This window comes from Diplotaxodon limnothrissa, linkage group LG1, assembly GCF_057381915.1.
Source record: "Diplotaxodon limnothrissa isolate DT_005_m linkage group LG1, D_limnothrissa_male_GT1.1, whole genome shotgun sequence".
Taxonomy (NCBI): Eukaryota; Metazoa; Chordata; class Actinopteri; order Cichliformes; family Cichlidae; genus Diplotaxodon; species Diplotaxodon limnothrissa.
The window spans coordinates 9,254,098-9,280,774 of NC_140596.1; the positions used below are offsets into that span (position 1 = coordinate 9,254,098).

The following is a 26,677-nucleotide window of genomic DNA, read 5'->3' on the forward strand; positions in this document are numbered from 1 at the left end:
AGTCTTTGATTAGTAGTCCCTCTAGCGGTGATACAAACTGAAAATTGACGACGACGTCATATTTTACTCTCAGTTGCCACCCAGAACAACAACGCAGAGCTGCAGGTTACTTCAAAGTCCAAAGGTAAGCGGCTGTGTTATGTAAGAGAGATCAGTGAAGTAAAGAGTGCACTAAACTCTTAAAGGAAACAGTCCGGTGGGAGGCACGGCCAACGGGCTTTATGTTTCCTAAAGTATGCGTATTTGTCGATCTGATCGTGATGACAAAAAAGTAGGGTATACTTTTACAGGCACACGGATGAACGTTTGTCGAAATTGCCTTTCTCGTTTTACATAATTTACTCACTTGAAAAACTTGCCCAAAGTTAAGCAGGCCTGCACGTTCCGTATCTGTACAAAACGCACCACCCAAAATGTGCAAAATGTGATAAAACAGGAAGATACGCGTCATGAGCATGTTTAGGTTGAGTTACACCGAATTGTTGAAAACAAACAAAAACAAGTCCGTGATAAACTACTTTACAACATGTTTAGGAGTCGACTTTGCATATATAAGTGCAACTTTTAACTTGATATGACTGATCACTAAATTCAGTATAATATGATCCGGTGTAAAGTATCCTGTGTCTTATCTGAGGAATATTACAAAAGGTGTCATAACCTGCATTTTACAAACAGGATGGATTTGCGTGAGTACTTCAAAAGAATTGGTTTCCATGTCTCCTGTGATAAACTGGATCTTGCAACACTGAACCTGATCCACAGAAAGCACGTTATGTCCATCCCATTTGAGAACCTAAGCATCCACTGTGGCGAGAGGATCACCATGGACCTTGAGGTCATCTTCAATAAGGTTGTGAGGAGCAGCCGCGGAGGCTGGTGCCTTGAGAACAACTCCCTGTTTGGCTGGGTGTTGAGACAAATGGGTTTCAACACGACAACACTAAGTTCCAGAGTTTTCAATAGTTTCCTCAATGACTTTGGCCCGCTTGATTCTCATCTCATTAACAAGGTCATCATTGATGGGAAGGCTTATATAACAGATGTAAGCTTTGGGGTGTCATCACAAGTGCGAGAGCCTCTGGAGCTTATTTCTGGAAAGGAGCAGCCCCAGGCAGCAGGTGTTTTTCGCCTCATAGACAAAGGGGACATGTGGGTGCTGGAGAAGACTGGCAGAAAACCAAAGGTTCCTAATCCAGAATTTGCTACATCAAGTCTGGTGAGCAGGAAGCAAACAAAGCAGATCTACTGCTTCACCTTGGAGCCTCGCGGGGTAGATCATTTTGTAGATAAATGTCACAGGCTGCAGACCGACCCCGCCTCACTGTTCACCAATAAGTCCATCTGCTCTTTGCAGACTCCCACGGGATTCAGAGCCCTGATTGGAAAGACCTACAGTGAGGTCACCTTCAAACCAGAGGAAGGTGTTGATGTCTTAGACATGAGGGACATATCAGATGATGAGATAGACGAAATTCTGATGGAAAAGTTCAACATAAAGCTGCAGAACAAACTAAAGCTCATGAGCAACAAATCCTGGTACACACTTTGAAAACAATCCTGACATAGCAACATTTTATGTTGAAGCTCGTCAGCAAAATAAAATATTTGACAACTCCATGAATTAAATTATTTAGATCTTCAGAATTGTAGTTGCATAAAAACAGAAATAAATAAGCTCTAAATAATGTGCACTGAATGATGGAACGATAAAAAAACAACTCTATTTGAATTCCAATTATTCAATTTGATTAACACTAAACAGGAAAATATAAATAGATGCAGCATACCTAACAACAGTAAAGCTATGCAAGTATATATGCAAGTATAAATATTTTAATTTCTAGTGTTATTAAAGTGTAGTAGTTTACACATTTGCTTTTCCCTTTGGGTTTCCACCAGGAATGACAAATCGAAGGTAGAGCCACCTGCTGTGGCAGCTCCTTGTAAATAAGGGAGCAGCTGAAAGTAGCTTTATTTGGAATTGTATTATAGTGGGAAGTGAGAAGAAGGGAGTAGAGGAGAAATGCTCAGTGCATTATGGGAAGTCTGTCAGAATATGTAAATTAGGCTTAAAACGTATCTGAGTTTTATCCCTAATTTTAAAAGTACATAGGGTATCTGTGCATTAAATAAAATGATTTACAGTATGAGGGAAAACATACCATGTTTGTATTTTTCTGGATATAATAGTGAGTGTAGTGATCTTAATATTTATAGCTACCTTGAATGTTTTTGTGTCACATTTTTTTTGTTTTATGTTTGTATATTTATTAATCCCATATATCATAATGCTTAAACTAAGATAACTTATTTCATAGTATTTATCCTCAACCTTGTAAAACAGCAAAAGGTGAAAACTGAGCAAATCTGAAGACATCCTGACAAAAAAAATCATATATTGCTAGAAAGAGTAAGAAAATATGCACACTGCTTCTCTCCAGTTTAATAAATTCAATCTTAAAACATTCTTGCAAAGGCAACATTTTGATCTTGAAATGAAGAAAGAAGATTCCATGAATATTTCTATTTTTCAAACTATATTACCTGTTTATCTGTTCACCATTGTAAAATGATCATAATGCTTATATATGGTAACTGAGTAATTCACAGTATTAAAATGTCCTGTTTTGTGAAGTTGTTATAGTGTCATAGGTTTATACAAGGACGTTTGTATATCAAATGATTTGTCCTCAACGCCTCTACCTCTACACGACTGAGACTCAGATCCTCATCTTGGCCATCCACAGGCAGTTCTTAGATCAACGTGTGTTAGATAGAATAACCTAAATTGTATTTTAACAGACTTGAATGGACAGTGGCTCTTTGTGTGTCATGACATTAAACATACTTTGCTGTTTTATTCTATGTTCTGTGTCAAGGTTTCTTGCTTTTACAAAAATGATGTTGTCATTACCGATTATTCTCTCAAAAGGGAGCAGGGATCATAACACATTATGATCCCTGCAGTGGGTGGGTCCTTTGACAGACAATACATAAATAAATCATCCTCTTTTAACAACAGAAAATATGCTTTTGACAGTCTTCCTCTCAGTAAGAACTTTTGTTTTTCTTTAAACTTACCAGTTATCCTGCCACAGTTTGCTGGTTTTAGTAGTGTACAATGAAACTGACCATGTTCTTTAATAGACAATTATGCTTCTAATATTACAGTTTAAGTGAGTTCTAATCAGGCTGTACTGCTCGTACACATCCAGTTGTTAGATAAAATCAACCTCACATTTCACCCATTTCAAACTTTCTGCATGAATGGTCTGTCCACCAAGCTCCTGTTAATAACAAACCTTTTGTAAAACCAACAACAGGACTTACTGTAAAAGAACCAGAGTATATATTCTTTCATATGATCACATTCAAGAGAAACTATTTTGTTTTGTAATATCATAGAAATTGCCATGATATGAATAATATCGGTCATTATCTGCAAAATCATTGACATTATTGTATTAATGTGGGTGTGTTTTATTGCCTGTGTACTGGACTTTTCTCTTTTGAGGCGAGGGATGCGTTATTTCTTCTTTCCAAATGTGTATATATTATAATTTAAATGTGCTGCTGAAAGAACTTTAATAACTGCATGGATAAAATTCTATAAATACTTATTTCCATGTATGCATTGACTTCTCACTATTTCTCTCAGTGAAGCAGCTGAGTTGCACCAACTCTATCACTGATTAACTTATGATCAAGTAAATCAGTAATATACTGTCAGGTTCTTTTGGCTGTTTAAGCTCACCCACTTTATTGCATGAAGTTCACCAGGTAGAAGAGATCAGTTACTGCCCTCTTTTTTTGCCTTCACAGATATATTACTCAGAAAATAACTTTGATCACACTATCAAACAAAGTAAGGTTAAACATTTTTGCTCCGCATTTCTTGTTGCAGGTTATTTTCTGTTACCTTAAAGAAAGGAAAAGTGTTAAATATACTGATTTGCAATGACTGCAAGTGACATCTTTATCAGACTTGATTCAAAGAAGCTGCAGGATTTGCTTTTGAAGCTTTAAGGGAAATGAAATGGATTTGCAGCATAGTAAGAAAAACCATAAGTAGCTCACTTACCTTTTTCTGTTTTTGCTTCCAGACCCTCAAAACACATCCTCGATCAAACACCAATTACATAAGGTAAGGATAAAAAATTTCAGATTAATTTAGTTGTATTCAACATTTGTCATTAGAATGATATTTATAGTATTAACCAAAAGAAAGGTGTTAAAATGTATTAATTTGTGCAGTAAATGCCAAGTTAAAGTCAACAATTGCTGTACCCATAAAAACCACATTATTTCATGAAAAAATAAGAATTTATTTTTATCATTTACTACCATTTACAACTTAAAGAATTGTATTGGTAAGCAGCTGAAACAATGAAGCTAGGATCACTTGGTTAAAACACTAATGCTTCCACCATCTTGCATTTCCATTGTCTTTATGTGAACAGAAAACAGGAATTAAATGTAATTGTTATAAATTTCATGAGATATTCTTACATCCATCCATTTTTTTCCATTCGCTTCCGCTTATCCTTTTCAGGGTCACGGGGGTGCTGGCGCCTATCCCAGCTGTCATAGGGTGAGAGGCAGGGTACACCCTAGACAGGTCGCCAGTCTGTCACAGGGCTAACACACAGGGACAGACAACCATTCACACTCACACCTATGGGCAATTTAGATTTTTCAATTAACCTATCCCCACAAAGTACATGTCTTTGGACTGTGGGAGGAAGCCGGAGTACCTGGGGAGAACCCACGCAAACACGGGGAGAACATGCAAACTCCACACAGAAAGGCCGTGGCCTGATGGTGGAATTGAACTCAGGACCTTCTTGCTGTGAGGATACAGTGCTAATCACCGTGCCACCAAGATACTCTTACATGAAATGTTAATTAAGATTAGGTGTCTTGAATTGAATGATTGATCTAAGATTGTAAGGAAGCGAAGAGCATACCAGGCTAGACCTAGAGTTGGACATCTGGCTGCATCCTGTAGATTGACAGGATGTAGCACAAAATGAAAGGTGTTGGGGTTTTTTAATGTTTTTTTTTTTTTTAAGCATTGTCAATGAGATGGCTGCAGAACTGAAATGATTATCAATGTGTTGTCCTGCATTTTACAGGCAAGATGAATTTGGATGAGTACTTAAAAAGAATTGGTTTCCATGGCTCCTATGATAAACTGGATCTTGCAACACTGAAGCTGATCCACAGGCAGCATGTTATGTCCATTCCATTTGAGAACCTCAGCATCCACTGTGGAGAGAAGATTACCATGGACCTTGAGGTCATCTTTAACAAGATGGTGAGGAGCAGCCGTGGAGGTTGGTGCCTTGAGAACAACTCCCTGTTTGGCTGGGTACTGAGACAAATGGGCTATGACACTACAACCTTGGGCTCCAGAGTTTTTAGCCCTACTGGTGGTGAATATCACTCTGAGGAAACACACCTCATTAACAAGGTCATCATTGATGGGAAGGCTTATATAGCAGATGTAAGTTTTGGGGTGTCACTCCAACTCTGGGAGCCTCTGGAGCTCATCTCTGGAAAGGAGCAGTCTCAGGCGGCGGGTGTCTTTCGCCTCATAGACAAGGGGGACATGTGGATGCTGGAGAAAACTGGCAGGAAACCAGAGGTTCCTAATCCAGAATTTGCTAAATCAAGTCTGTTAGACAAGAAGCAAACACAGGTGATTTACTCCTTCACCTTGGAGCCTCGTGAGCCATATCATTTCTCTCAGGTAAACCATGACCTCCAGTCAGACCCCACCTCACTGTTCATCAATAAGTCCATCTGCTCTTTGCAGACACCCACAGGATTCAGAGCACTGGTTGGCTGGACCTACAGTGAGGTCACCTTCAAACCAGAGGAAGGTGTTGATGTGTATGACATGAGAAATGTAACAGATGATGCGCTAGAAGAAATTCTGAGGGAAAAGTTCAATGTGAAGCTGCAGAACAAACTGAAGGCTGTAAACAAAAAAGCATGCTACACACTTTAGAGAATTAACCAGCAGATGTCCTGCTTTGAAAAAGCTTTAAAACAGTAATCAGAATTAAAATCAGAATACTTTATTAATCCCTAAGGAAAATTCTGCAAATCAAGCTTTGCAAAATTTCTGTTTTTGAAAAGTTATAAGTCACATTGAATGTCACGTTTCATATGATGCATTTCTATGACTGAAAGAAGTAAGGTCACTTTTTCAATGTGTTGTTTCATTTTATTCACACACACTTTTGCAGGTCCAGAGTTGTAAATATTTTAGTGACCACATAAGGAGATCAGTACCAAAATTAACTTTTTCTTTGCATTTCTCAAATACAACTATGAAATTGTATATATTTAATTAAACAAATACAACAAATCATGTTCTGTCACTTGAAAGAAACATTTCTACCTCAGTTGTTCGACTTGGAAAGAGGTAAGTGGTACGATAACGACACCTTGTGGTATAATAGACATGGTGCAGTGTTTAACTGCGTGAAAATTTGTCTAATAACACTAATTTATTCATATCAGTGACCAAAACCGCAAGTCTCGTCCGTGGATAAGCAGATGCAGCTCTAATTACCTCTGCTTGTCGACACACAAACCTATATTTTATTTTGTTTTCATAAATGTGGTCGAATTGAATCTCACGTGTTTATAAGAAGTAGCTGGTTGTGGTACTTAAACGTGAATGAAGTTAGGAGACTCATGGCTTCACGCCTGAAATAACTATTAAATATGCCAAAGTGACGTCATTATTTTGCGACAATAAATGACCTGTCAGAGACCCGAAAACAGAGCAACGTAACAAGGAATATCGTTGAAATTACAAATTTTAATTCCCAACTCTTACACTTTAAAATCGAGACCTTTAGTGGAGCCTGGGAGAAAACAGCTGTTCATACCAGTTACATGATCTCAAAAGGATTCACACACTCCAAACCAAGATAAGCCAATAACACTGCACACAGTGAAATCATTCATAAAACCCACACATAGAGGTGTTTGCTTTTACGATTAAGATTCTCCCAACGAGACCCACCTAATTTCTCTCCAGCCCCCAAATAATAAAATTCAAAATACTACAAACCATATTATGATGATTAATTATCATAAAAGCCTATGTATCCTTGTATTTTCTCTGTCTCCCCTGCCTGGCGCGTGGTTTGGCTTGTACAATTAAAAGGCTTAAACCACGAAACCTTCAGCTCATTCTCATACACAGAATAAATCAATAACAGCACCTGATATCAATTAATGTTGAGTCAATGATAATGAGTTCCCAATCATTTTATAGTATTTACAAAAATATGTTACTGCAGTCAAAACCAATTAAAAAAAATAAAATAAATCTATATGCAAAGAAACGAAAGTTTAGATTTGAAATACAAATTTGAATAACATGTCGAATTTTGCCATGACCAATAATGCATGAGGTGGATTGTAGTGTTGCAGTCTTTGCACCTGATTTGGTACAACTCTTATTTAATCTGGAGCCGTGTGAGAGGAAAAGTGTTTATATAAATATAATTGAATTTCGTAAAGAGTTGGTTAGTAGCGCCTCTAGTGGTGATACCTGGGGTTTTATAAGTGCAGCTGAGCGTTGACAGTCATGCACCGTTTGACCATTAGCTACCGACAGCACGCAGCTGCAGGGCACAACCCAGCCCACAGGTAAGTTGGACTAATTAAAGCAGTTACACAACACATGAAGCTATTGTGCTTAAAATAAAAACTAATAGTGACCACTGATAATACATTTTCCACACTGTTTCTGTACTTTGGCAATAGATGTAAATGGTCAAGCTAGGAGATAATTTTTCAGATTGTTCTTGAGCAAAAACTTTACCGTGAACAAGACTTTTTGCTCCTTTTAGTCAGGGGCCAGCGCCATTTTGACGGCGGGAAAAACAAGGCCAAGTAATTACTCCTGATGGTCTTACCTTGAAACGGAGTTATTGCAAGTAACCTTCCCTCCAAATACTCCTGCGCAAAATGTCACAGCTAAGGTTTAGGATTTGCGCTAATGTGACTGCATTTATGAAAGAGACCTGGGTTTCCAACACACTAGTGTTGGCCGTGTTCTACCGGAGGTCCACCACACAGCCAAGTGTTCAAATTCACCTGCCATCAAAAAAAGAAAACTGTCATCCCTGTGTCAAACTCGGAGACATGGCGCCATGATGCTGTCTGCAGTTACTCAAAAGACTTGACAGAAACTAAGAGGATGGCTTTCAGGGTCCTTTTATTTTATCTTTATTTATTTATTTTTTCCACCAAAGACAAAACAGTGTAGGAGAACCTACAGACCCGTTAAGGACTTTTATGTCTTATAGGAAGCTTTTACCAGTTGTCCTCTTATTTATTCAAACAGGTATTTGCTGGGAGTGTTATCTTCGTTTTAGCTTATAGGTGCTGTGTGTGTTTAAAAAGAAAAAAGCTTTAAATATGTTGAAAGCCAACATTTGACGTGGACCCCCTTCATTCTTTAACACAGCTTGAACTCTTAGGCAAGCTTTCTTATAATTGAGCCTTCAGGAATAGTTTTCCCAGGCTTTCTAAAGAAGATTCAAAGCTTCAGGGCTCCAATCCATGACTGGTGGTGCCCAATTGTGAAGTGGTGTGTGGTTTTTTTTGTTTTTTATTTTGTCCCCCCTCTCTCTATCCAGGTATGCCTTGACTACAATGCTAGGGTGTTTGGGATCATTATCATGCTGAAAAAAAGGAAACATTTGCCAATCAGGCTTCCAGATGATATTGTGTTGTGGATCAAACTCTGATGGTACCAGTTTTGGCAAGGTCCCCAACACTGATTTAAATGCAGCCCAAAATCATGTGTGTCCACTGGGTTTTACAGATGGCTGCAGATGCTCACTATACCTCTCCCTTGAGCTGGATAAGCCTAGCTCATTAGAAGGAATAAAGAGGATATGGTTTGTTTTGTGGGAAAAGGCTTTCATCACTCATTGGAGCAGAAACTCTGAGCCACATTCATGAACACATTCATTATTTGTTTTGTGTATTGCTTCTGTCAGCTAAGCAATTGGGATGCGCCACCCCTATCACCATCATGATCGATGCATATTATTGAATGAGACTGGCTATATACATTCCTTTTGTAGTATAAAGTAGCTCACTTACCTTTATCCTGTTTTTGCTTCCAGACTCATCAAAACACATCCTTGATCAAACACCAATCAAATAAGGTAAGGATAAAAAATTTCAGATGAATTTAGTTATAGTCAACATTTGTCATTAGAATGATATTTAATGATATTTAAACATGTTTGCGCAAAATGTTCAGATCATTTTAATTGTATTCAACATTTCCGGGGGAGCACAGCCCAAAGACTAGTATTGGTAAGCAGCTGTTGAAAGGGTTAAATGAGGGGTAGGATAACCTGCCCTATTAAAACACTAATGCTTCCACCATCTTGCATTTCCATTGTCTTTACATGAACAGAAAACTGGAATGAAATTTAATTGTTATAAATTTAATGAGATAATCTTACATGAAATGTTAATTAAGATTAGGCATCTTGAATTGAATCATTGATTCTTAGATTGTAAGGAAGCAAAGAGCCTGCCAGGCTAGACCTAGAGTTGGACATTTGGCTGCATCCTATAAATTGACAGGATGTGACACAAAATGAAAGGTGTAGGGGTTTTCTTTTTTCTTTTTTTTCTTTTTTAAAAAGCTTTGTAAGTGACATGCTGCAGACCTAAAATGATTATCAATGTGTTGTCCTGCATTTTACAGGCAAGATGAATTTGGAAGAGTACTTCAAAAGAATTGGTTTCCATGGCTCCTATGATAAACTGGACCTTGCAACACTGAAGCTGATCCACAGGCAGCACATTATGTCCATTCCATTTGAGAACCTCAGCATCCACTGTGGAGAGAAAATAATCATGGACCTTGAGGTTATCTTCAATAAGGTTGTGAGGGGTACCCGTGGAGGTTGGTGCTTTGAGAACAACTACCTGTTTAGCTGGGTGCTGAGACAAATGGGCTATGACACTACAACCTTGGGCTCCAGAGTTTTCGACACGAGCATTAATGACTTTGAATCCCAGGAAGTACATCTCATTAACAAGGTCATCATTGAGGGGAAGGCTTATATAGCAGATGTAAGTTTTGGATTATCTGGCCAAATACGGGAGCCCCTCGAGCTCATCTCTGGAAAGGAACAGCCTCAGGATGGAGGCGTCTTTCGCTTCATATGCAAGGACAATTTGTGGATGCTGGAGAAGACTGGCAGAAGAACGGAGGTTCCTAACCCAGAATTTGCTAAATCAAGTCTGGTCAACCGGAAGGAGACGCGACTGATCCACTGCTTCAGCTTGGAGCCTCGTGAGCCAGATCATTTCTTTCAAGTGAACAATGACCTCCAGACAGACCCCACCTCACTGTTCACCAACAAGTCCATCTGCTCTTTGCAGACGCCCACAGGATTCACAGCGCTGGTTGGCTTGATCTACAGTGAGGTCATATTTAAGCCAGATGAAGGTGTTGATCTCTATAACATGAAAAACATAACAGAAGATGAACTAGAGGCTGTGCTGATGGAGAAGTTCAAAGTGAAGCTGCAGAACAAAATGCAGGCTGTAAACAGAAGAGTAGTCCTTGAATTTTAGAAAATTACTCCTCATACATCCTGCTTGGGAACACTGGCATGAATGAAGCTCCCTGGCTTTCTGTTTATTTGAAAGATTATCAGTGGTGTTGAATGTGTTTTGTATGACTATAAATGATACACTTGCATGGAAATAAAAAAAATAAATAAAAATAAAAAAGTCAAGGCATCATTTCAGTCTGGTTTTGTTTTTTTTTCCTTCTATCTTCCCCTCCATACAGTTCTGCAAGTTCAGAGATGGAAAAAAACATATCAGTGAATTGTCTAGTATTTGATTATTATTTTATTTTTGTTTTTAAGGCTTTTAGAACGGTAAAACGTATAAACAGATCAAGGTCAAGATGAACATATTTTCATTTAACAAATATCACTCAATTGATTTCTAGTCTTAACTAAATAAAATCAATTGAAGTCTGCATTGTCCCTCTGACAGGAAGGTGACCAGTCCAAGGTGTACCCCTGCTTCTCCCATTGTGATGGCTAGAATAGGATTCCAGAACAATGCCATCTCTGTGATCCTGAACTATGTGCGGGTGGATGGATTCAAACAATCATTGGACTATCTCAAATCTGTCTGCTCAAAGATTTCAAACTATTAGATGCTTGCATTTTCTCCCATGTAGTTTTTATGTAATCATATCAAACTACTTTCCATTCGTAAGAGCGCTTTCTAGAACATAGAAACCAGGTTTTCTTGACTGTTACATAAGCGAAACCTGCCGTCCATGCAGTTTGCCTGCAGCAGGCGGGACTTCAACGTTGGCACCGCCCCTTATTTGGGTCACACCCAATCATATTAGCTGCGCACACACTCGATCAGGATTGGTCAGCAGGCCTGTCCTACAGCTGAGGGGAAGGGTGTTGTAGCTGCTTCTCAGACCATAGACAGTGGTTCAGACATGAACTCCTTGGAACAGGCCGAAGGTAATCAACAGTAAAAGCGACTCAAATTAATCAAATGTAAAGTTTCAGCGGGTATAGTCGTTGCAGCCAAAGCCACGGAATGTTTACTGAGGAAACGTCTTAAGATGGGTTGTGAAATTTTGGCGTAATAATGCGTTAGCCGGCTAGTTTTCTTAGCATGCTCGTTAGCCTAACTGACAAAACATTCAGCCACTGATACCCTTCATTATTTACACGCAAACACATGTTTAATTGTTAAATCCCCCCGCTTTTGTAACTGGGATCGTAGAGTCATAGCCAGCAACTTTTTTTTTATTTTTACATATGTAGGGAATATGATCAGCTTGGAAGTGAAAGTGTAGCAAACCTACAGGGCATTTAAGAGCTTCATTTTAAGTAATGGTGGATTTCTGTCTTCAGTTTACAACTTTGAGTGATGACACCAACTGAGCTATAGGGCTAAGGCTGGCTTTATTTTAAGATTGAATTTCATGACATTCTTTTGGGGAAGAGACTAAAAAAAGCTTTTCTGGGGATACCTGCGTAATCCTTGGTCCAAACACAGCGTCTGCTCATGGTCCTGTTGTTTTGTTGCAGACCTGAAGGCCTTTGAGAGAAGACTGACAGAGTATGTCTCCTGTTTGCAACCTGCCACAGGCAGGTGGAGAAGTAAGTGACAACAGCAGAGAAGTTACAATGGTTGACATCTTTTTGATATTGCAATTAACCTGAAAGAAGTTCATGTTGATCTCAAACTGCAACTATTAGCTAAAGCTCTACGGTGAGTTGATTTAAATATCTTGTTCTTATGTTTTCTTTCAGTGATACTGATAGTGGTGTCTGTCTGTACAGCTACTGGAGCTTGGAACTGGTTAATAGACCCAGACACACAGAAAGTAAGTATTTGTCGAGAAAGTCTGACTCGAAGAGAAATCAGAGGTATATATATATCCCTTGTATTGAACAGTATGGCCAACAGGGATAAGTGGTATCATTAGGTAACTTTTGATCCAATAAAAGCAGCCTCATGCATTAATAGATAATTGTTCATGTATTAGTACAGTTTAGGTGAGTTCTAATCAAGGTATAGTGTCTGCACATGTGTTTTAACTATAACTGACCACATTGTCAAATTTTAGGCTAGTCTTATAAGAAGTTTTTCTGTCCCTTAAGCCTCTTTTCTATCTCTGCCCGTCTGAATATCTCCATCAGCTGTAGCATATCTCGAACGTTTAGCTTGTCTCCCTGGATGTGTTCATGGTTTGAGGTCTCCATCTTTCTGAAAAATTTTCATTCCTCATTCTATAGAAGACCAGCCAAATTTGAAGATGGTTTCCAGATTTTTGTATTTATTTATATCTTACAGTGTCTTTGACAGGATTAATGAAGTCATTCAAAATTTTACCTTCATTCTTTTCTAAATCTCCAAGTTAAAGGTCCTTGAAGTGCATATGGGCGTGCTGAAATCTTGTCTTTCTTCATTTGTCTTTCATGCATTTCTGAGCCTCAATAACTTCATAAGTAAAGCCAGTGGCAACATAAAAATTTCAAAATTGAAAGTTACATTTAAAAAGAAATACATTTTTCATCCACCCAGAAGTGTCACTTTTAATTAATAATAATTTGGTATTAATTAATTAATTAATTAATTTCTATGTCATAAAATAGCAGACACAAGCACTGGTGCTAGATGTTGTCATCACATCCTAAAAAAAACATCTGTAAAAGTAAATATTTTCTCACCCAGATTGATGTTGCTTTGTTTCCTTTTGTCATGCAGGTATCTTTCTTTTCATCCCTATGGAATCATCCCTTCTTCACCATCAGCTGCATCACTCTAATAGCTCTCTTCTTCGCTGGAATACACAAACGAGTTGTGGCGCCATCAATGTATCCTTGTTTTTTTCTACTTCAGTAAACACAAATTAGCGACTCATGTACTTGGATCAGGTATCTGTGACAGTTGCCCATCAATTTAATTCAGTTAAGTTCCTATGTTTACTGTACCACACACATCTGCAGTAGTGTACTGGTGGCTACTGTGGAGAAAATTAAACTGACTTCTTACAGTTTACATCTAGCCTGATGTTGCCTTGCAGATAAAATAATTCCCAGGCTGTGGTTTTTCCTAATCTCTTCATCTTGACCTTTGTGATAAGATCATGGGTCCTCAGACAATCTGATTATACTCATATCAGACAGCTGAACAGTGTCATGGTGGATGCTGTCGACATGGGTCTGCCATGGTGAAACTAAGATGGACAACAGAAGCTTGTCTTAGATACTTTTGTATCTTATGTTTTGTGCAGGACATATAAAAAAAGAACGTCTGGAGGGAAAAATCTTACTTTTAGTTTTAAATAAGTATCTTATTAAATGAAATAACTTGAAATGTTTGCCACATTGGCCATCCTGTCAACTCCTATTTTCTCTTCACACTGGAGAGATGATTCAGTCTAGTTCCTGCCTTAGTTCTGCCCATAGTCTATATTTATAAAGCTTTCTTTCCTACTATAAGTAAACAGGCCTCAAACAAGACAACAGCTTGATAAGAAGCAGTGTAGTGGTCAGAGTCCACATGTGGGTTTAACAGCCTGTTGTTGAAGGCTCAAAACCATATCAGGAGATTATGTCATGGAATAGAAAATGCACTGTTAATCAGGATTTGCACTGCACTTGTCAGCTATGTTAATTACTTTATTTGATGTGAATGGACTTTGGTTTCATAAAGGGTGGTTTGGTGTACATTTTGTTGTAGGAGGTTATTAAAGCACTGAAGCGTCTTTCTTTAGTATTTAGAGAATTTGACCAGCTCTTTTGGGTTCCATGCAGATACCTCTAGGTCACTTCATTCACCTTCCTAAACAGCCTGTTTGACTGGAATCCCATCGTCTTTGTCTCAGTAAAGAATTTAGTTTATTGATTTCTCAATAGTTTCCGTTTTTGTACATGGTATCAGCAGATGTCCAAAGCTGATTTTTGTCAGGTTGAGGAACATCACATAGTGGATTTATTCCTATTTCCATTCCTGGTTATTGTCTTTAACCGTTACCCCTGCAGTATTGCTGCTCGCTGCCGCACAGTTTTAGCAGAATACAACATGTCCTGTGATGATGTGAGTCAACATGGTGATTTTTATTTTTTTACCATTTTACTAAAATTTAAGGTTTTATTTTATTTTTAATTTTTTCTTGTCTTTTCGCAGACGGGGAAACTTATTCTGAAACCACGACCAAACATCCAGTGACCACACGCTCCTGGGTTCTGTCAGGTCTCATCTTTGTTGATTGCCTTCTTGTCTTTAATTCCTTTGGATGCTCTTAGATGAAGTATGATGGGAAATGCATTTTCAGCAAAGAAACGAACTGAGAGGCCCTTCTTTTTTTTCTTTTTTCTTTTTTTAAACAGTGTTGCTGTGTCGTCATCATTGAAGCTGCTGATTTACTCATGTATAACCTTTGACATATTTTACACATTCAGAGTGAGGGTATATTTCTGTTTCTGTTCAGCATGTATTTTATCTAAAATGTTTCTATTTTAAAGGTTATTTGCCTAATAAATTCATAAGACGTGGGAATATCAGGGCTGTCTCTTTATTTCTTGTTGCCTTCTATTCTTCCTATGGAGCTTGTCACATGCGTAGCTTGTGCGCTTTTGCGACAGCGTCGTGCTTTCTCTTAGCAACCAACACTTTACGGCAGGGAACAGTTTTCCACATGGCCTCCAACAAGGCAGAAGCCGGAGCGTGTGTTTGATCCGCAACAAACTCAGTGTCAGAGAAAAGAAGAGGGGAGTAAACGCCGCGTTATACGCGCAACTCGCACTTTAATAATCACGTGAAATGGGTAAAAGTAAAACCACTAAGTTTAAACGTCCGCAGTTCAACTCGGTCGGGCTGCCGGTGACTGTGGTGAAGGAAGGAGACGGTGAGGAGGAAGAGCATGGTGATGATAGCTGTCCAGCTGCGGAGTTGCTTGAGAAAGTAGGAATATACACTGCTTCTTCTTCGAATGTTTCTAACTTTGAGTTTAAGAGCTCCTATTTTTGCAGTTTCTAACATTTTGAATAGCTGGTGTCACGTGCTTTTAAACACGTTTCCTATAGTTGCAGAGTCCCAGCGCTGATGTGCGAGAGTTTGCATGTGCCAGTATTTCTCGGGTGGTGCAGCAGAGTCAGACCATTCCGGGTTTCCTCCAGAGGGATGCTGTTAGGCGCCTGGGTCCCATGTTGCTGGACCGGAGCCTGGCTGTCAGAGAGACTGCCACTGGAGCTCTCAGGTGAGTCTGGGTGTAACAAATAATCTGGGTTCCTGTCACTTGACGAAGACCTGGATCACTGGGGTCATCTAACAAGTAATCAACACGTGTGACCTATTTTTTTTTTTTGCTAGAATAGGCCATTTTAGTGCTGGGGTCATCATAAAACATATTTGAACTTTTCTGTGTTGTCAGTTTGCAGTGATTTGTATGAGCAAGGGCACAAGAGAAGTGGCAGTCTCTGGTGGAGGTATAAGGATAGGGATGGTCGACCAAAACAGAACATCATTGGCGTAGTTAAAGTAGGAGGTGATGAGGCATGAGGGAGGGTGCCAGCTGCAGAGTTTGAGAATAAAGGTTTTAGTATGGACATGTGTTCTTGAAGTGCTGGAAGGCAGACTTAGAGGCAGATTTGATGTTGTTGACCTCCAGAGACCTCCCTCTTCTCGAGCTTTGAATTGGGAACCACAACCAAGAGATCATTTTTATTGTTGTTCAATTTGAAAAAGTTTGCTGACATTCCAATTCTGATGTCTTTTAGGCAGTTTACAAGGCACAGAGGAGGGAAGTGACTGTTATCCTGATGATAACTGTGTATCATCAGCATAGCAGTGGAAGCTCAGCCCATGGTTATGGATGATGTGACAAATTAAAGGGCCCACAACTGGCAAACAGATGATGAGTTGTGGGTGCCCAAGGCTCCATGGGCAGCAAATTGTTGCTAACAGAAGAGCTAATGAAACTTGCTGAAAACCTCAAAGAGCCAGTTCCTGGCATGGGTTGTTGCCAGAGTTGTTTCAGTGGCAGGTGTGAGACCCTCACATTATCATTCTGGCTGTTTAAACCTCCTTTGGTTAACAGTGTAGTTGTATGTAGATACTTTGCGATGGAGTGAGAATCATCAAGAAGAGGCTGTTTATGCTAGCAAGACAATGCTTTTAATATTTTCTTCTCTCGATTACAGCAAGTGAGGACGTTTATTGCTTGACCACATGCCTTAATTTCTCTCCCATTTGTGTGCCCCAGATTACTACTTGACATTAGTAATGTTAGTGCTTTTCCTGCTGTGAAGAAAGTCAGGTGCAGGTAGAGGGAAGTCAGTTGTCAGTCACATGCTTCTGCAGTTTTTAAAAGTGTGTTATTGGATAATAAATAAATAAATAAAATGAGTCACATTGTGCCGTTTCATTTGGCTCCCTTATATATATTTTAGTTACACATACAGCTACACATGCTTTTTGCTTATATGCATAATACATGTATTGTGTGCTAGTTTTTAGTGAGCACTGTTGATACTGCAACAGAAAATGCAGAAAGCTAAGAAATGTGTCTACAAAAGCCCTGGAAAACATTAGAAAATGTAATCGTGGCTCTTTTCTTCCAATCACTTCAGTCAGTGTGGTGTTACAGAACTGAACTTTTCTCGGGCTTCACAGAGAGAGGTGCATATAAGAATACAAATAGCACAGCTCATAGTCCAGTGCGTTTACCTCTGAGTGGGTGGCATTTGTTGACTTCTACACACTATCCAGGGAGCTGCTTTGCCTAAACCCATCTACGCATCCCTTTTCTTAACTGCTTATCCACCTCAGAGTCATGAGTGGACTGGAGCCTATCCCAGGTGTTATGGGGTGAAAGCTGAGATGTAGCCTGAACATGTCAGCAGTCTAATAGGGCTAACACAGACAGACAGACAACCAGTTTAGAAATCACAAGTTAACCTACTGTGGATGTCTTTGGACTGTGGAAAGAAACTGGATTATCCAGAGAGAAGCCACACAGACACAAGGAGAACATCCAAACTTCACACAGAAATCTTCACAGTTGGGCAGAAGAACCAAGGACCTTTCTGCTGTGAGACGACTGCATTAAACCTCACAGAATGTTTCTAGTACTTATCCAGTGCAAAAGTCTTGAGCCACCCCTTATTTCTTTAAATTTTTCTTACAAGGTGACAGCCTTGCTTGCCATTTTGTTTAAAGTGGGCTTGATCAATAGTTTTCCAGGCTTTTTTTAAAATAGTGTTTTTGCACCAACAAGTTCATTCCCAAATAGCTATTTAAAAAGAAGTGTGAGGATGACAGAAGAAGTGTAAGGCTTACAGCAAATGAAACGGTATCAGAAAGTGATGTCCTTAAGAAATAAAACAAATCCAGTACAGATGTGAGAAGTACATCTGGCCTTTTAGTTAATCAATTTCCTGTTCACTAAGGTCTCATAAGAAATGGTCTCAGTTTAGGTTTGGCTGGCAAGAAGACATTCTTAAGGGAGAAAAGGCTAAGACATGCCAAATCACACAAGAACTGGAATGAAAATAAGTGGCAACAGGTCTAATAGATATAGATGGATATATAAATTTGAATGTTTTTGTTTCAAATTGTCAATATGTACAGGGAGGGAGGTACAGCAGTGAGTGTCTACAGCCATCTGTAAAATATGGTCCTGGCTGTGAAATTACAAATGCAGAAAAGTATTGTATCCCTTTGCAACACCATCTGATAAGGCACTGATTGGCAAAAAAAGAAAAGACTTTTGCACAGTATTGTACATTGTGCGTAATACCATGCTGTGCATAATGAGTACAGTACTGTGTGTCATATTGATATTAACCTCTAGTCTGATTTGAGGCCTTTCAGTAAACCCTAAATAGCATTTTGTCTCCTCGAAATCAAAACAAAACCATTGCTCACAGTGGATCTCCCGGCTCCCCCCCACCCCTCTGCTTTCCTCTCCCACACACACACACACAATTACAAACAGCATCTCTGACCGCGAGTCTCCTCTGAGTGACTGATGACTGTGCGTCTGTGTGTGTCTTCCCTTGACAGGAATCTGAGTGCATGTGGAGGTCAGGAGGTGTGTGAGGACATGGTGAAGCACGACATCATGACTCCTTTGACAGCACTGCTTAGAGAGGTGAGACTCCATCGCTGCTTTTCGCTCACCGCATCACTTCAGTTGCTCCCCATCAGCAGCTGTTACAGCAACATCAAGCTATAATATCCTCAGCAATTAGTTTGTATCTCAGAGCAAATATAGTTGTGGTTATATATAAGTGGACACTGAATCAAATGGCATCAAATCCAAGCTCAGTGTTGGCCTTTGTGTAACTTAAATTAGCCATAAAAAGTTTCTCAAATTTTTGAGGGTCAGAAATGATCTAAATATGTTCAGATGAATGATTGGAAAATTGAGACCTGTTTTACTTGTTCTGTTCACATTTGCAACACATTTGCTTTCCAGTGCTGTGCTGGCTTTGAAAGTGCCATTGTGTCGATGAAAGACCAAAGTAATGCAGTGGAGGATGTAGCCAATGAAGCTGTACACTTGCTGTGGAATCTGTGGTAAGTTGACCTTATTTGTTTTCATAGAAGGCTTTTTAAAAAATTATCATTGGCTCAGAAAGGTCAGTTTGGCCACATACATAATCAGCCAGGTCTTGCTATGGGTCTGACTGTAAAATCTTTGGGGACATGCCAAAACATCATCCATTCACCTGTCCTTTGCTGTTGGTTAATGATCAGCTCATGAGGGTATTCTATGTCTAGTAACTACATAAAAGTAAAAGAAATCCAGAAAACCCCATATATTTGTGAGTTTATTCCTTGAATTTAGTTTTCTGACATCGTCTCTGATAAATCACTCTTATTGACCTAGGCATGCTTTGTATTATTTGTTTGTCTTTCAGTGAAAGCAGCAGCCAGGCGTTGTCTGTGTTTAACAAATCCGGTCTCTTGGATGTGGTTGTTCAGTGCCTGGAGAAACACCCACACAACCTGGAACTAGCCATATCTGCTGGTATGTCTAAAGCATTTATTCTTATTTGCTATTTAACATTGAGATTTTATTAAATAAAGGTGTACATTTTGTAGGTGTTCTCTAACCATCTTCATTTATTAGGCGACACACCTCTAACAAGTACTGACAGGATGCTTAACACATCTGTGCTATTAATATGGTTCTAACCAGAGGTGTGGACTCGAGTCACATGACTTGGACTCGAGTCAGACTCGAGTCATTAATTTTATGACTTTAGACTTGACTTGAAAAAATGTTCTAAGACTTGTGACTTGACTTGGACTTTTACACCAATGACTTGGGACTTGAATTGGACTTGAACCGGTTTACTTGAAAAGACTTGATATTTTACCCCAAATATAAAATTTAACATGCATATTATATAGAGATTGAAAATGTGACGTCATTCACGGGTAGAACCGCAAAGGATTCTGGGAACTCGTGGCAAGCGGTACTAGCGCACGCAGGCTTTCAATTAAAATCAGTTATACAGCGATAAAAAGAAACACAAAAATGTCAAGAAGCTGTTGTATTATTAACTGCAATAGCCGGTCGCATGACAGCCACGGGAAGCCGACGGGTAAAGAGATCGGTTGTTATCGGATTACGTCATTGAGGAGAAATTGTTCGAGCCATGTTTCCGAAGTAACAAAGACGCGACGGGTGTCCTGGATTGCAGCCATTCTAAGACCAAATATAACGTCCCAGAACACTCCAGCTCACAGGTTAGTCTGCTCCAAGCATTTACACGAAGGTCAGTCTGCTGTTGTAGTTAATGCGTCATTTTTCTTAACATAATTGGTGATATAGGTTACAAGCAAGTCTGGCGCTGAACAGAAATTGTCGCGCTATGCTCCTTTATTTATTGTGCATAAATAGTGAATTGTCCTGACACAATATTGCGTTTCGCTTCTGTTATTATGGTACATTGACAAAAACATATACTTTTATTCACAGGATAAAACAGGTTTTTTGTATCACTAATTGCCCAGTACGATTACAGCATACAATATTATTGTCACTGCTACATTTCTGTGATGGGTACCAGAAATTATTTCCACTACTAATTAATTACCGTTGAGCTCAAAGGTCCTATTAATAAACGGTTAAGGAATGTGTATTTATGACGACAATTTGTGAGACTGGTAAACTTATGATACGTACGATGGTCTTTCGTTCTACACGGTGCATTTCAAGGTCCTGCACCCATCCGTCGGTAAACTGTACCTGGGCTTGTTGCAGTGACCTGAAGTTACTAAACTTCATGAGTGTATGCACTCACTCCAAGAACCGTATAATTATAAATATGCATATAAATATGCTACGATGAGATAGCTGACTTCATCTAACTAGCAAATGTTTTCCAGGCTACGTTGGTGATGCAGTTTTTTTTTTTAATGATATTTTTTTTTTAAAATATCATTTATTTATGTATGATATTTTTGTCATGCGATTTTAAAGCCGGTCCTACAACCGCATCCAAGAATAACATGCAGCTTATCTCAGAACTGTCGGTGAAAATTATTCTTGGAGCTAGGTTTAATTGAGCTGCATTTTAAAGAGGTGCAATTTCACAATTTGTGTATATTTTCTAAGTTCACTATTTTGTCATGTGTTGAGAAAAACACAGATTTAAAAATTACATGGTCTAATATTTACATTTAGCATAACTGCAACATTATTTTTTCGTTTTTTTTAACGACTCGAAAGGACTTGAAATTCAAAATTTCAGACTTGTGACTTGACTCGGACTTTTACACCAGTGACTTGAGACTCGACTCTGACTTGCCTGACATTACTTGAGACTTGACTTGAGACTTGAGGATAAAGACTTGAGACTTACTTGAGACTTGCAAAACAATGACTTGGTCCCACCTCTGGTTCTAACACCAGCAAGGAACTCCAAGAACAAAGCTAGCTTGTAGCTTTTGTGCCCAGTTTCAGCTTTTAAACACACTCTCCTCTGTGTGTTCCCCAGCTCACTGTTTGCACACTGTGACTGAGGATAACCCAGAGCTGCTTTGTAGCATGAACACTGCTGTGCTCGGAGCCCTGGAGAATGTGCTGCTGTCATCTCAACCAGGCGTGACACAAACTCTCCTCAGGACACTGGCTGCAGGTACAATTTGTCCCTTTTCATGTCTTTTTTTGTTGTTGTTCTAAACTTAACCACAATTAGACAAATTGACCAGCACAGGAGTCTGTAAATTGTAATGTGTCATACCCCTTCCTGAGCCTGAACTCTGTCTGATGTGTTGCTCAGGTACGCTGTGGAACATGAAGAGTAGTCTGCCTGCTGCTCGTCAGGCCGAGACCGTCAACGCTGTGGTAGCTACCTTATCACAATGCCTGGATTTGGATGCAGGTATGCTAATACCTGAACTTAGACAAGCAGAGGAGCTTCGCCACAGAAACGCCCCAGCTGTGTCAGACATAGAGGGCCAAGCTCCAGAAGAGCTCGCTGAGGAGGAGATGATTGAAGAGGAGGAAGCACCTAAACAGAAGAGGAATGGAAAAGCTGCAAAAGTTGATAATGACTTCTCTGACCTCTTGCCTGTACGTATTAACTCTTGCAATCTCTTAGGCCCATTTAGAGTTAAGAAAACCAAAGCAAGGACAGTTACAGTTGAGGAATTGGCTGTTTCATACCTCTAAACTGTCTGATCCGTTATATATGCATTGAATTAATTATGCTCTGCTTAGTATTAAAATTCTGTACTTTCAGCCTGTGGGCCTCTGGGCATAGAGGTTGAAATCAGTAAACCCTTATGTATTGCCATTTGCATTCTTCCACTCGTATGTAAAATAGTCTGAGATATTGACCAGTATTATTTTATTATATGCACATTGTCTTCTAATTTATTCATCAGCACAGAGCATACGCTCTGTTTTGCACGAGAGCGTGGACAAGTGTTTTCAACTGTAAAAATGCAAATGTTTGCAATTATGCTGAACAAAAAGTATATTCTACCTGAAGCAAAGCTTTTTAAAACTCAAAATTCCAATGTAAGCATCCACTGCAAAAATAAAGTATCATTTTGATTAAGGTTTAATTATAACATGGTGTACATGATGCTGTAATGATCCCTTAAAGTAAAACCATTGGTGGCTGCCTATTGGCTCATTCAGTACTTGACAGAGGGCATTTGGGGTAGAAGAGTTTATGGCTCTTATTATGCATTTTTCACTGGAAGAAAACTGACTTACTTTCATTTGGCTTTTTTTAGACCAATTTTAAGTGATTAGGGTTGGGGTTCTAATGACTCATAAGTCAAAGTTTAGGGCCATTTCTCAGGTGTTTTAAAGGGTTAATCTCAATTTGGTTTCAAGTTTTTTGTTGTTAGGGTTTCTTTGTTTTGTTTTTGAGGTGCACATTAATGCCTGGTGAAAAGGTGGTGTGTGAGTCACGCTGAAATGTGAGCCAGAGCGACAGGGCAGACAAACTGTCGGGTTTAGGGGGGAGCAGATTAGGGACACCCAACAAGGTTCAGCTGAGGACCAACTTGTGGCTTCCACCAAGTTGACAGTCCCCAGACCTGACTCCGGCGAGACAGAGCTGTCCCTCTAAGCTCAGTCAGAGCCGAGGCCCTAGGATTGTGGGTGACATTCATGGTGACGTACCAGAATACCCTCTAATATTGCGGGTTGTTTGGGTTGTTCTAGTGTACTAGTATAAAGATTCATCTGGGGTAAACCATTTATTTATCATGCAAACACAGTTTTACACTTATTCCTTCAGGAGCAACACCCTTGAACTGGGTTTTAATGCTCACTGCACCGCAAGAAGGACATAGTGGAATGCATCTGTAGAATTATTTTTCTTTGTGGCAGTCAGCTGAACCCAGACTGGGTGATAAGAGTGCTAAAAGGCATTGTTTTAGTAGAATGTTGACTCACATGGCTGATTGTTTTTGTCCAGAGGGGGAAGGAGGAGCTGAGGGAGGCAACGGCCTTGCTGACAGCCCAGCAAACGTCCTTGGAGATCATCGTCAACATGTGCTGCTCTGACGGTGAGTGGTGTGGCCACGGACAGCCATGCTGACCCCAGGCACTTTTCATCAAATATATTTCCTATGACACAGTCACCAACTATGTGTTTGTCTATCGGAGAAACTGTTATAGCAAGAAATGCACACAAAGGTCTCATTTGAGAACATTAAAAAAAATAAATCTTCATTGTTAATTTCTCTAATTAACTCTCTGTGTGTGCACATGTTCAGACCCTTCTGATGACGAGTGGGAGGAGGAATCAAGCAGTGATGAAAGTGACATGGGTCCCGATGGTCTTTGTGATGGAGTGTCCAATCTGATGTCTCCATTGTGCTTGTCAGCTGAAGTTCATGGGGCTTTGATCAACCACAGCATACCACAAAAGGCAAATGACAGTCTGATTCTTCAGTCACATCTCAGCCAGTTCATCATCAAAGCTTTGACACGCTTGTGAATGTTGTTAAGCTGTCATTTTAGCTTGCATTGCTGTAAATACAAATTTCAGATTAGATTGATTATGTGGTGAACCTCACCCATCTTCTCCCCCAGGCTGAATGGATTGCGTTGTTTGTGCAGTTTCATAGAGAACTCACTTTCACATACAGTTTATATGCACCTACGCAGCCACTCCCAAATGTAAAAGGGCTGCCATAATATTCCATATTTTCCTGTTTTTAAGGTTCTGAAGAAAACAGAGTTCCCTAAAAAGGAAACTGTGAATTTGTGCCATCAAAATCCCTCCTGGAGAGGCCTGATAAAAAAGTAATCCTCCTCTCTTCTTCCATTGAACTTCACTGTCTGAGTTTAACTATCTTTATTCTTTCTCATTTATAAATAAAAATTTTTTTTTTTAAAGTCTCTAAATTTTTAAATAAAAAGTCTCACCTTCTTTTTAGGATGGAGCGCGTTCAATCCCGGGCACTGACTTGCCTCCACAGTATCCTCTCCACCATGGATGCAGAGTCTTTGGGTGGTGCAACAGCCCTGCAGGAAGCAGCACAGCATCTCTCCTCTATGGTCTTTGGTGCTCCAGGTCTCACATTAATAAAACTTCTTCTGCAGTATTATAGTACCATTTGTTATTTTTCTATTTAAAGAAGGCAAAAAAGTGAGTATGCATTTGTGAGAAAGGAAACTACAAATCGAAACTATGTTTCTTTCAGAGATTCCCAAAGACGAGGAGTTTCTAGAGGCTGTCATCAGCGCCATGCGATCTCTTTTACAGATGATTGCCTCCAAAAATATCCCACAGGTAGATAAGACGCCACTATTTAAATAAACAGCTAAATCAGTTTTGGTGATTACAAAAAGAGGTCAAAGTCTGTGCAGCCGAGGTCGAGGTATCCCGACTTTTAGCTGCTAGCTGAGGGTAAATGATAAAAATGCTTGATTCTACATTTCCTTGTGCCTAATTATATAGTCTTTGTTATCATGGCTGCAGAACACATGACAGGAGTGTACAGGTTGAATAATACTCCATATGTTAGTTCCGTCTTTGGTAACTGCATAAAAACAGACCTGAATGTAAAATTTCCGCCTTGAACTGAACTTTAAAATCCACTGCCACTTCACACTTGCTGTTGACAGTTTTTGTTCCTGACAGCTCAGTATCTATGTGTTTGGCTTTTGTTTTTGCTAGTGTATGACCCCCCAGCAGCTGATGAGCTTGAGCGAAACGGCCACCCGCTGTGATGTTGTCAGCGTGAGGGTCAACGCCGTCGCCATTCTTGGCATCACTGGCAGCACATTAGCCAAAGAGAAGGGCACTGCAGAAACCCTGCAGGTATCTCTTTCTCTCATTTATTCTTTTGGAAAAGTTGTTCTTCCTCTAAGAACCTCTTCTTCCACAGATGATCGGAAATGCGTTGCTTCAAGTTGCCACAAAGGATCCTGAACTCGTTGTAAATGGAGAAGCCCTTGATGCTTTGTTTGATGTGTTTGCGGATGGAGAGGAGGCAGAGACAGCTGCAAAAAACATCAGTCTGCTGCCTGCACTGAAGGCACTACAGCCTGTCTTCAAGACCAAGGTACCAAAGATAAATTCATCTTTACTGATCTGTGTGCTTGATAATTTCTCAATATTTTTTCAGCTATGCTTTTTTTTTTTTTCTCCCCTGGAAATATACGAAGCACCTTTATTTTTTTCTTATCTCGCCACTGCATTGTGTGAATTCTCCTTTGAATAACAATTCTTTTTTTTTTCCACTACCAGATTCGTAAAGAAGGAAAAGGCAAATACAGCCCTCAGCAGCTGTGTGTGCTGGATAACATCAGAGTGAACCTGAGAAGATTTATTGGTTATCTGGAGAAGGTGTTGAAAAAATGAGGACTATAAAAGCCTGTTTGATTTGGACAAATATGCTAGCAGGAGCATAGAACGAGACAGAATATGGTTGTGAAACCAACAAGTATTTATGTTTATATTCTTTAAATGATGGTTTACTGTTTGTTGTGCAGAGCGAAGGGAATGTAATAACCGTTATTGTATGCTGGAGTTGGCAGGTTTTTTCCCCACCTAAATTAAACTTTAAACAATTTTGAGACTGTGTTTGTATTTTCATGTCTGATTGAAACATTTTTGAAAGATCAGGTGTGGGATCTGACACCAACTTTTCTTATGGGCATCCTTCTTTGAATCCAGCGGGCTTGACGTTGGTGTTTGCAGTACTTCCACAAGAATGCTGATCTATTCAAAGTATCTGTATAATTATGAGGGGGATTATATTGATGGCATTTATTGTACTTTGCATTGTACTTTGGAATTCTTAGTTGTTGTTTTTTCCAATGAAGACACTGGTCTGCATACACATTTTTTCAGTAATTGAAGGAGATTGATGGTAAATTTTGTTTAATCTGTCAGTAAAATTATACATAGATCTGAACTGTCTAAATCCCAGAATTCCCTGTTTTGGTCATAATTTGGATATCATCATACGTGACTGACAAAAATTCACGTAAAGCTTGTTAGCTATTCTTGCAGTGGTTTCTTAGACTTTTTCAACAAAATATCCATAAACTTGCTTATTTCAGTAAAAATGAAATTAATGTGTGAATATGTCATCAGGCTGTGAAGGAATACCGGTACCCTTT

At 39.3% G+C, this 26,677-nt stretch overlaps 5 protein-coding genes across 8 annotated transcripts; all 5 read left to right on the forward strand.

Annotated features, from left to right (window-relative positions):
* The first annotated feature begins 79 nt into the window (after positions 1 to 79).
* Positions 80 to 6,297, forward strand: LOC146639388 (arylamine N-acetyltransferase, pineal gland isozyme NAT-10-like). 4 transcript variants are annotated; one of them, XM_085352254.1, is made up of 4 exons: positions 3,759 to 3,868; positions 4,107 to 4,147; positions 4,556 to 4,852; positions 5,139 to 6,297. In XM_085352254.1, exons 3-4 carry the CDS (start codon positions 4,681 to 4,683, stop codon positions 6,014 to 6,016), a joined length of 1,050 nt encoding a protein of 349 aa, XP_085208380.1. In that variant the 5' UTR covers positions 3,759 to 3,868; positions 4,107 to 4,147; positions 4,556 to 4,680; the 3' UTR covers positions 6,017 to 6,297. The 4 variants fall into 4 exon arrangements, 3 of the variants coding, with proteins under 3 accessions (XP_085208398.1, XP_085208380.1, XP_085208389.1); XM_085352272.1 differs by lacking the exons at positions 3,759 to 3,868; positions 4,556 to 4,852 and adding an exon at positions 80 to 124; XR_014906159.1 differs by lacking the exon at positions 5,139 to 6,297 and having other exon boundaries at positions 4,556 to 5,124.
* On the forward strand, positions 680 to 1,607 carry LOC146639389 (arylamine N-acetyltransferase, pineal gland isozyme NAT-10-like). The gene has a single exon (XM_085352288.1). The coding sequence runs from the start codon at positions 680 to 682 to the stop codon at positions 1,550 to 1,552; it is 873 nt and encodes a 290-aa protein (XP_085208414.1). The 3' UTR covers positions 1,553 to 1,607.
* Positions 6,298 to 9,768: 3,471 nt separating the features above from the next.
* On the forward strand, positions 9,769 to 10,641 carry LOC146639390 (arylamine N-acetyltransferase, pineal gland isozyme NAT-10-like). Its single transcript, XM_085352300.1, has one exon. The coding sequence runs from the start codon at positions 9,769 to 9,771 to the stop codon at positions 10,639 to 10,641; it is 873 nt and encodes a 290-aa protein (XP_085208426.1).
* An 874-nt stretch (positions 10,642 to 11,515) lies between these two features.
* cnep1r1 (CTD nuclear envelope phosphatase 1 regulatory subunit 1) lies at positions 11,516 to 15,047 on the forward strand. The gene is made up of 6 exons (XM_085352309.1): positions 11,516 to 11,564; positions 12,141 to 12,212; positions 12,366 to 12,439; positions 13,324 to 13,433; positions 14,604 to 14,658; positions 14,749 to 15,047. Exons 1-6 carry the CDS (start codon positions 11,540 to 11,542, stop codon positions 14,788 to 14,790), a joined length of 378 nt encoding a protein of 125 aa, XP_085208435.1. The 5' UTR covers positions 11,516 to 11,539; the 3' UTR covers positions 14,791 to 15,047.
* A 207-nt stretch (positions 15,048 to 15,254) lies between these two features.
* heatr3 (HEAT repeat containing 3) lies at positions 15,255 to 26,561 on the forward strand. Its single transcript, XM_085352320.1, has 15 exons — positions 15,255 to 15,525; positions 15,648 to 15,820; positions 18,628 to 18,715; positions 19,043 to 19,143; positions 19,488 to 19,597; positions 21,576 to 21,716; positions 21,861 to 22,153; positions 23,517 to 23,607; positions 23,818 to 23,972; positions 24,267 to 24,349; positions 24,484 to 24,620; positions 24,751 to 24,839; positions 25,227 to 25,370; positions 25,438 to 25,614; positions 25,800 to 26,561. Exons 1-15 carry the CDS (start codon positions 15,385 to 15,387, stop codon positions 25,911 to 25,913), a joined length of 2,037 nt encoding a protein of 678 aa, XP_085208446.1. The 5' UTR covers positions 15,255 to 15,384; the 3' UTR covers positions 25,914 to 26,561.
* Positions 26,562 to 26,677: the final 116 nt, after the last annotated feature.